This window comes from Salmo salar, chromosome ssa21, assembly GCF_905237065.1.
Source record: "Salmo salar chromosome ssa21, Ssal_v3.1, whole genome shotgun sequence".
Taxonomy (NCBI): Eukaryota; Metazoa; Chordata; class Actinopteri; order Salmoniformes; family Salmonidae; genus Salmo; species Salmo salar.
The window spans coordinates 30,372,111-30,383,042 of record NC_059462.1 but is presented as its reverse complement, the minus strand read 5'-3'; the positions used below and the strand labels follow the sequence as shown (position 1 = coordinate 30,383,042).

The following is a 10,932-nucleotide window of genomic DNA, read 5'->3' as shown; positions in this document are numbered from 1 at the left end:
AAAAAACTCCCTAGTCCTTGCCGATGACAAGCATACCCATAACATGATACAGCCACCACCATGCTTGAAAATATGATGAGTGGTACTCAGTGATGTATTGAAATTTGCCCTAAACATAACACTTTGTATTCAGGACAAAAACTGAATTGCTTTGACACATTTTTTGCAGTTTTACTTTAGTGCCTTATTGCAAACTGGATGTATGTTTTGGAATATTTTTATTCTGTACAGGGTTTCTCCTTTTCACTGTCAGTTAGGTTGGTATTGTGGAGTAACTATGTTGTTGATCCATCCTCAGTTTTCTCCTATCACAGCCATTAAACTCTAACTGTTTTAAAGTCAACAGTGGCATGAACGGGCTCCCGAGTGGCACAGCGGTCTAAGGCACTGCATCTCAGTGCAAGAGGTGTCACTGCAGTCCCTGATTCGAATCCAGGCTTCATCACATCCGGGAATGATTGGGAGTCCCATAGGGCGGCGCACAATTGGCCCAGCGTTGTTTGGCTTTGGCCGGGGTAGGCCGTCATTGTAAATAATAATTTATTCTTAACTGACTTGCCTAGTTAAATAAATTAAGAAATTATGGTGAAATCCCTGCGCGATTTCCTTTCTCTCCGGCAACTGAGTTAGGAAGGACACCTGTATATTTTTAGTGACTGGGTGTACTGATACACCAGCCAAAGTGTAATTTATAACTTCACCATGCTCAAAGGGATATTCGATGTCTGCTTTTTTTTTACCGATCTACCAAAAGGTGCTCTTCTTTGCGAGGCACTGGAAAACCTCTGGTCTTTGTGGTTGAATCTGTGTTTGAAATTCACTGCTCGACTGAGGGACCTTACAGATAATTGTATGTGTGGCGTACAGAGATGAGTTAAACACTATTATTGCAACTTATGTGACTTGATACATTTTTACTTACTCCTGAACTTATTTTGGCTTGCCATAACAAAGGCTGTGTCTAGACTTGACAGTTCATGCCGCTTTAGTATTCTGATCATAGAGTTCTGATCATGGAATTCCGTACACGTCATGCGTCTACCCCTACAGTTAAATGTGTCTACCGTGTCCCCAGTGTGTCCGGATTCCCTTTTCCCCCTCTATATTCAAATGTCAGTATGCATCTACAAACGGTGGAATAGGCAAAATATGATAACACAACAACAACTGGTGGCAGTAGCTAACTACTGTAGCTAATTAGCCAGCTTACCTCTGTAGCCTGCTAAAGGGATTGCAAATGGGTTAGCATAACTCGAGCCTAAGAAATATTGTTTTTCTTCTAAATTTTAGCTAGCTGGCTAGCATTTATGAGACCAGCAAACACGTTCCTCACAAGCTAGGAATGTATTTCCTCCAGCGTTATAATGAAAAGGTGCCTCTCAGTCTCAAAACACACATTTTCTGGAGACTTGTGGGAGGAGTGCTGATGATGTCACCCACAGTATGCGGTGTCAGTAGCCTGATTGCGTCCAGACTGAGAAGAAATCTGCACACGATGCATCCCTGACCGGAAGTGGTCAGCCAGATCTGAACACAATCAGACCGCAAAGCGACTTTTGCGCATCTTCATCTTTTCAATCATATCTTCATATTCTGATAGCAGAAGTCGCATGTAAGTGTCAAGTGTAGACATGACCAAAGGGGTTGAATACTTATTGTCTCAAGAGATTTCAGCTTTTTATTTTTTATAATTTGTTTTTTTTAAATGTTTAAAAATAATTCCACTGACATTTTGGGGTATTGCGTTTAGGCTAGTGACAACAAAATCTCAAAGTAATCAATTTCAAATTCAGGCTGTAACAACAACAGTGGAAAAGGGGTGTGAATACTTTCTGAAGGCACTGTAATAGTTGACTATATCAATCATTTCAAACCTTGCTTACATTTGTATGTCTCTAATGTGTGTGGGAATATTTGTGAAACGATTTTCAAAATGTAAATCAATTGGAGCGGATTTCCTGGTGTTTAGTATTTTATGTCCAACAATGAAAAGGATTATAAGAATAATGATGATGATAATAAAAACAAATTGCTCAGAACTTGGGGAGCCAAATAAAAACACCTGCGGGCCAAATTCAGCACGTGGGCCGCTAATTGAGGAAACCTGATCTCCATCACATGGCTGACTCTACCTTTAAGACATACAGTATGATATGCTATTTTTATAGAATATTAACTTGCAAAATCTTTCAGTAGGCTATAAAACATTTCATATATGTCAAGGTCATTTGAATATAAATGTAGGCCTAATGGGATCGAGCGTACTTGAGTACACATAAAAAGGTCTCGATTCGAATTTCTAATGTTTTTACGCAGGTCGACTTGATTTATTAAAAAAAAATATAGGCCTTTTTTGTTTTTTTGCCTGGCTCGGCTGAATCTCTCTCCTCTCGGTCTTATATTCTGTCCAGACTTCATATGTAGCCGAAATATGTCCGGTTTATAGGCATATTTATAATACACTGTGAAATGGAGTGTATGCCCAATTTGCCCACCTGAAAAGCTGTACATGTATCTCAATGGAGGCTATATTCCATCAGAGCATAGGCCAAAACTTGGAAAAAGCCTGCACCCCCAGAGCCGCTGAAGTACTCTGACTGGACTATAAGGCACTTTCATTCGCAACACATGTAGCCGGACTCAGATACTTTATGAAGTGTTAGATTCATTTAATTTAAATTGAAAAACGTAACGGAGGCAAATGCACTTTCAAAATGAATGTTTATTTCACCTTTATTTAACCAGGTAGGCCAGTTGAGAACAAGTTCTAATTTACAACTGCGACCTGGCCAAGATAAAGCAAAGCAGTGCGACAAAAACAACAACACAGAGTTACACATGGAATAAACAAACGTACAGTTAATAACACAATAGAAAAAGTATATGTACAGTGTGTGCAAATGTAGTAAGATTAGGGAGGTAAGGCAATAAATAGGCCATAGAGGCGAAATAATTACAATTTAGCATTAACACTGGAGTGATAGATGTGCAGATGATGATGTGCAAGTAGAATACAAAGTTTATGAAATGTAGCCAATTTAATGTACATTTTTATTTGACGTTAGTCAATTAAACTAAAAACAAACATTGAGGGTTTTATATGTATGTTTGAATTTGTGTTTGACTTTTGTACTATAGTCCTATTGGTAATATATTTGTTGATTTACTCAGAAGTTTGAAATAACATAACCCTGAAATAACCCACTGGGCAAAAACTGCATGAATCAACGTTGTTTCCATGTCATTTCATCCAAAAACAACGATGACATTGAATCAACGTGGAAAACTAACTGCATTTGCAAAAAGTCATCAAGGTAAGGTATTTTTTATTTATTTTTTTTACCCAACTTTTAACCTAAATGCAATTACATGGCGAAATTGTTTGTTGTATTTCACGTTAGTTGACGACTCAATCAAAGTAAATCAAAACTAGATATGTAACTGACGTCCGTGCAATTGCATTTTCTTCCCAATCGGAAATATTTGTCGGCGCAAACAATCACGTTCAGAAAATAAACGGATTATTTCCACGCTCCCTAAAATTCCCTTGCATGGTCAACTCAAAATAGTATTTGTATAGGTCATTCTGTTGTGTTATCTGAAGGCATAGGTCGAAACCAGATAATAGCCTTGAACCTCTCCCGATCGTGTTTTCATTTGTTATACCCTGCAGCAGCTCACTGTGTAAAGACCGAATACACTGAAGAGATCTGCGTGATTTCTATGATTTGTCCCTTAATTCCGAATTTTGCGTTCAGTGTTTGGAAATACCCGACCTGTCAGTTAACGGGTCGCCGATAGCCTGAACTGCCAGTTCATTTGGACGTTTTTTAAACAGCCGATGTGTCGTCATTTTGGATGGTTTACTGCGCCCGGACATGTTTCCTCTGTTGCATGGTTTATTTCCCCGAGGTCACGGGGTCAAACGACTTCTTGCACAAATTGAATGTGAACGGTGGGTGTTGAAGTCTTTAACCACTTCATAATCAACAAAATGATATCCGGCTACAGTGAAAACTGAAAAGTAACCCATATCTTATTCCGCTGATTAGCTCAAATAGGGCCGCTATGAAAAACCCTCATGATCATCTGAAATGGAAATCCTGCACACTTTCTAGTGAGACATTTTACATTTTCCAGTAACAGAAATTGGGATCTAAATGGTTTTAGAATGGGCAACAGTGCTCGAGTATTTTGATATTATAGGCCCAATTCTTCCCTGAGGCTCTGAGGGATTTACACTCTTTGTCCTGGAATATTGGACATTAATGCACACATTTGCCTTGTGCAATTTTAGGGCTATAGGTGTGAAATACTCTACATGGCCACCGTATGGCGGGAGACACTAAAAATCCAGGCATGATGGCAACATGCTTACCACATTTTAGGTATAAGCGTTTGCACATTGCCTAATGTTGTTAATATTCCTATCTCAAAGTTTGTTTGATGGTATCATTTCAATATTGTTAGCCTATATGACCATGTTCATCACAATTGATGCTGCTACACCCACCGGTTTGTTATACTCTTATTACAAACCTTTCCTTGCAAATATTAGGCTAGCTATTATTTACTTCACCTCGTTCCCGTTTTTAATTATGGTTGACAAATCGTTTTCATTTCACGTGTAGCTCAATAGGACTGTAGCCTATGCGATAAATTCATATTTGGATGCGAAAGGACCACGACGATTGATTGTTTTTATGGTATTTTTGTTCATTATTATTTTAATCTTTTCAAAGTTAATGGATTATGAACTTCAAGTTCTACATTGATAGTCATTCAGCAATCACGTCTTGAATTAGAATGATCTTCGTTTACTACTTTTATTTCTAATGAATTTCAGGATTAATTAACATGTTTCCATCTTGTTGTCGTTAATGATCATTTAGACTGCTTATTAATTATTATTTACTCTGAATTAATAGCTATATTCATGCATCAATAAAGCGTCAAGCTCAGGTGGTGATTGAAATTAAGTTTCTTTAGCCTGACACAAGTAGTCCGGTTTGTTTCGTTGATGCACCAGGTTTGCATTTAGGCTAGGATGATTTCATAATCAGACGATAATATGCAGCCAAAAGTAGCTAATTTTGTAGGTATATGAAATCATAGTTTTACCACGACTCGAAGACTTTTGTTAACATTTTGATATAGACTAAGTTTTAGAATAATTAATTTAATTTCTACAGCACTTTTCATTGCAGAGGCATCTCAATAGGCTACTGTATGCAGAAAAATACAAAATATATAGTCCTACATTAATTCGAATAATAAAATAAAGGTTATGCTTGTTTGAAAATGAATGGTTTACCAAGCGACTGTATTTTCTGTAGTGCGGACTTGGCCCAGGGAACGCTCGTTCGATTCAAGTCAAGGGGTCTAATACTATAACTTTCCTAATAAAAAACAGTAATCTAAAAGTGTTTATTCATGGTGAATTTTGTGCGCTGTGGTTTTATTTCATACTTAACGTTTGCACAAATGCTGTATATACATCTAGAGAAAGATAATGTATATCACTTCTTAGTTCAACATTTTATTTAGATCATGGCCTATGTATATCATAGGACATATATGTTTCGGTGTTTGCCCAGTCTCTCTTTTTTCTAAAGAGGCACACTTCTGAAAAATCCTGACTTTATTCATGTAATGATTAATAGAAAAGATGATTAGGTCTACCATAAAAACCTTGTATAACTCAATAATTACGTTTTCTATTCCGTTTTGTTACATCTTCTCCACGTTGAAATATATGATAACAAAGCATTGGCTATCCTTCGTTTTAAACGTGTGAGTGTGTAAACGTTATTCATTAGATAAGCTATTTAGGTTGCTTTACTGAACTGATTTTAATATTTAGGCTACCAGCGATTGCGCACTGACCGCACCAGCATCATGCACGCGTTAGGATTCAAACAATCGAGGCAAATAAAAATAAAACTTCAGTGTCTTCTACAATCTAATGCACAGTGCACAGCTAGAGGCTACATATCACCGGTTTCAATTACCCAATAAAGATAATTATTGTCGTCTATATTTTTCCCTCAATCAAATAGGCTTATCTTGGTTCTGACCAGGCCACCTGTCACGGTCTTTGAGCTCGCTCTGTTTTTCAGCTGTTCATGAAGCTGTAATGTAACTTAATTAAATCTGGTAATATTGAAATCAATAAAGCCCTATTTATGCATTAGAGTAGACTATGATACGTGGTGATAAGAAGTAAGTGGACAGTGTTCCGACATTGTATGGACCCTAATACAAATTCGGAAACATAGCCAACCTTTGTATAATATCGCATTATAAATGTGGTTAGTTGGAAACATCACTTGTTCTGGGCCCTTTATGCATGTCTTCGCACATTCAGTAGCTGTGCATGGAGGCTTTCAGTGACAGTTTATCATTGCACAATGATTTCATACAGGTAGTTCAAGTAAATCTTAGTAACATATTTGTAGAGGGGGTAGGAGGTCCGGATGGGGGGGGCAGGACGGGGACAGGGGAGCAAAAATATTTATAAAATACGTTTAGTTCTATTTTTCCCCCATAAAGCCCTGACGATGTTAATTCAGTGTTGGATGGTCAGTTACAAGGGTCGGGTTTAGGATTCTTGCTTCAGGAGTTGGTGTTTCTCTCATTTGCTATTGGTTAACACATTTTGGTTCTCTCTCTTTCCAAACTTCTCATTGGACGTGTGCGATTTGACAGTGAGCGAAAGGGTTGCCCTTAACGCTTCAAAAAAAAAGTTATCCAGAAGTGAGTATCAATCAGAGAGAGGGGAGAAGGACAGAAAGGGGAAGAGAAAGAGGCAGGAAAGCAGGACGGAGAGACAGAAAGCGATAGATAGCCAGGAATATATTTAATGCTAACTTTCGAGCAATTAAATGCGCCGAGGGGATGGCGTATCATATCTTTAGAGGTTTGAAACAACATTTCTAGTCATAGTTTTTGGATTACTTTCGTCATTGGCGACTTTTGCACCGTTTTAAACATTGACGTGTGCATTTTCCTTGTGCTCGCTGCGTGGACGGAGTTTTTGTTTTCCCTCTGGTGGATTTGCCTTGAGAGAAATGAGTGACAGAAGGCGATCTGCTGCTGCTCTGAGCTCAAGAGCGCACGCCTTTTCGGTGGAAGCCCTGATCGGGTCAAACAAGAAGAGAAAGCTCCGGGGCTGGGAGGAAAAGGATCTGGAGTTGTCTATGGAGAGCCTCGCCAACAACGGACAATTAGGAGACGGCGACGACCCTGTGCATTGTCTGGATATCGACCCCGGTCAGTGCATAACCACCATCACTTCATATTTTGGGTTTTTTGAATATTGTTATGCTTCCAAAACAAAACTACGGATTGGTCTATCTCGCGGAAAAGAGGAATACAGAAAAGGCTACTATTTCATCACCATTTCAAAGATAACTAGTTATAACGTTTTCCTCAGATAGGCCTACTAATGTGGAATAATAACATCTGTAGGCTAATAGTTTCCATAAATAATATGGATGTAGTTTAAAACGGCGTAACTATTATACCGTAATAGTAGTGTTTTAACTTTGCATAAATTATCAAAGGAGTTAACCAACCCCAAATTATTGATTTTGTATAAATGCCATCACTTTAACAAACGAATAGGCCTGTCACTCCTCGGTCAGACCGACAGGGACAATGCATCAATGCATAATACATTCTGCAGTCAAACTTTATTCATAAATACACATTTTTTACTGGATATGTGAGCAACAAAAGTTCAACATTCACCTTTTGCTGCTGTACTAAACAAAAATATAAACGCAACATGCAAGAATTGCAAAGATTTTACTAAGTTACAGTTCATATGAGGAAGTCAGTCAATGGAAATAAATGCATTAGGCCCTAATCTGTGGATTTCACAGACTAGGAATACAGATATAGATCTGTTGGTCACAGATAATTAAAAAAAAAAGGTCTTCACATTGGTCCTCAGGATCACATCACAGTATTTTTTGTGCATTCAAATTGCCATCAATAAATTGCAATTGTGTTCATTGTTGGGAATTTATGCCTGCCCATACCATAACCCCACCGCCACAATGGGACACTCTGTTCACAACGTTAACATCAGCAAACTTGGTCTGCGGTTGTGAGGACAATTAGGCATACTGCCAAATTCTCTAAAACGATGTTGTAGGTGGCTTATGGTAGAGAAATTAACATTAAATTCTCTGACAACATCTCTGTTGGACATTCCTGTAGCCAGCATGCCAATTGCATGCTCCCTCAACTTGAGACATCTATGGCATTGTGTTGTGTGACAAAACTGCATATGTTAGAGTGGCCTTTTATTGTCCCAGCACAAGGTGCACCTGTGTAATGATCATGCTGTTATAATCAGCTTTTTGATATGCCAAACCTGTCAGGTGGATGGATTATCTTGGCAAAGGGAAAATGCTTACTAATAGGGATGTAAACAAATTTGTGCGCACAATCTGAGATAAATAAGCTTTTTGTGCATATAGACAATTTCTGGGATATTTTCTTTCGGTTCATGAAACATGGGACCAACACTTTACATGTTGCGTTCATATTTTTGTTCAGTGTACTTCTGTCACATCTACGCATGCAATTTGATGCATATTTGGATAAATGGAACTGAATGCTCTTCTGGTGTATCAGAATGCAAGATCATTGTCGGTCTGATCGAGGCGTCACTAGACCATGACGCACGCAGAAAAACGCGGTAGCCTATTGCAGCAGAGCACGGTTCATTTTCTTTTTGCGCAGTTATATTCCTTAATTTAAAAAAAAATCCTTTATTTTACTAGGCAAGTCAGTTAAGAACATATTCTTAATTACAATGACGGCCTTCCCCGGCCAAACCTGGATGACGCTGGGCCAATTGTGCTCTGCCCTATGGGACTCCCAATCACGGCCGGATGTGATGCAGCCTATGATCAAAAATATCATAAGCGGTTACGTTAAAAGTTATATTACCATTGTTTCACAAATTACTACACATTGGTACAAAATGAAGGCTGCATGTGGGGCCATTGTCCCTTCTCCATTTGCAGAAGCCTAGCTGCATAAAATTGCCCCGTCTCTCTTTCACGCGTGCCTCTCTTGATACAATACAATTGGCCATGCCAGTGACTCAAGTGGAGACATGGTCAGTTGTAATTCATATTCACTTAAGATGGTTTTGAATTGGGAGAAATGTTTTGCTGAGATTATGAAGGCCTACATTGGTTTCTGTGATTCAATGCAAATTATGCATGTTTGGAGCATGGCACAACATATAGAAATTAGCATTCACAAGCCACACCTGGGTTACTTATACCTGTTTTTGTGTGAGTCCAAATATAATATGAGACAATGCGTGTGTTTTCGTGTGAAGAGAGTTTGTTTGAAGGTAGGCCTGTTGTGTGCTTGTTGTTTTCACTTGGTTGGCCTGTGTGCCCTGTATTTTCTATTCTAATTTCGTGAAGCATATCTATAGGCCTATAGTCTAACGCCATAATTTTTCCTATGTGGGAAACAATAGGCCAAAAAAACGTAGACCTACGCTCAAACTATTTTTATAATTATGTTTTAGTACTTTATTTTTCCAATAATATAGGCTAAACTATTTATCTATATGAAATGGAATGGACACGCAACCTCTGCCTGTGTTTGTGTCCTAGCCCACTCAAACTGGGTTCATTGGAAAATTTTAAGGCTAAGGAAAATATCAACTCAGCTTTCAGCCAATTCTTGACAATTTAATCAATCACCTATAAGGATAGTGTAAAGTAAAATTGGATATCAATGTTTATTTAATTCAAATTGATAATATTAATTTTGTAATCTGAAATCGCAAAATCAAAAGGCTCAGGCTAATCTTTAAGGCCTATGAACCACGCAGGCTTTTTATTACTGTCAAAACACTTGATATTCCTAAATCGCAATTATATTTAGGTAAACCATTTGTTTTCGCTTTTCTTTGTTGCAAATGTTGTAATAATAAGTAGCCTGGGCTATCCCGATGTTCAATAGGCCAAAGTTATTGCATGCCTATGACGCAAATCACATTAGATTCAAGATGGGCATATCCTATCATTTTTAATTCTAGATTTTTCCAAATTATTTACAAAGACGTCTAGGACTTCATTTTTATACAAATTTAAAATGAACTAATACGTTATTTAATAGGCTATATGTCACAAAATCAATTGACTGTCTCTTCTTTTCTAAGTCTTGGGGGATTTGGGGTAGGTTTGAATTTAAGAACATTGAACTCATCGAAGAGAGACTGATGTCAAAAGCTAGCATGAATGACTCAATCTCGAGGCTTTGAGTTTGAATATCCTTACTTTATTAAATACATCAGTGAATGATGATGGATATATTCTATATCCCATTCTAACCCTCCCAGGCCGCAAATATGAATCAGAATCCGAATATGAATTGATATCTCCTCTCAGCTCAGTATAGCCTACATTGAATTTCAACAGACGCCTAAACCAACATCTCAATATTACAATCCCCATTACAATTGGATTCACAATAGGCCTAGTAGCTATAGACAAAGCGCGAAGTCCCACCTGCTTTTTATCAAATAGGATATAGGCCTAAAAAAAGGGTATCTAAAAGGATCTCAAACTAATAGCCTACCCGCATTATAGACTATATGGCTATACATAGAAAATATATATCTTATTTGATTCATTAGAACCTAATTTAGCGTCACGTGCATGGCTTAATGATCTAGGCCTACACATTTCTTTTCTAATTGTACAGTTCATTTTAGAAGCTGGAAAGCTTTGTGGTTTGCCTTCAGCAACATGACTTGAACCTCATGCACAGAGGCTCTTGTCTGACGCGTGATGTGCAGCAGCAAGTGTTGTGCGTTTGGGGGATGCCTCACAAATGCGGAGGACCGAACTAAATTTGTTCACAGCTGAGATGCAGGGTTTCAGTACTACC

General features: G+C 38.1%; 1 protein-coding gene across 1 annotated transcript; it reads left to right on the top strand.

Moving 5' to 3' along the window:
- The first annotated feature begins 6,789 nt into the window (after window positions 1-6,789).
- Window positions 6,790-7,926, top strand: LOC100195675 (T-box 15). Its single transcript, NM_001140704.2, is given in 1 exon segment — window positions 6,790-7,926. A coding segment is annotated over 1 exon segment (369 nt). The 5' UTR covers window positions 6,790-7,070; the 3' UTR covers window positions 7,440-7,926.
- Window positions 7,927-10,932: the final 3,006 nt, after the last annotated feature.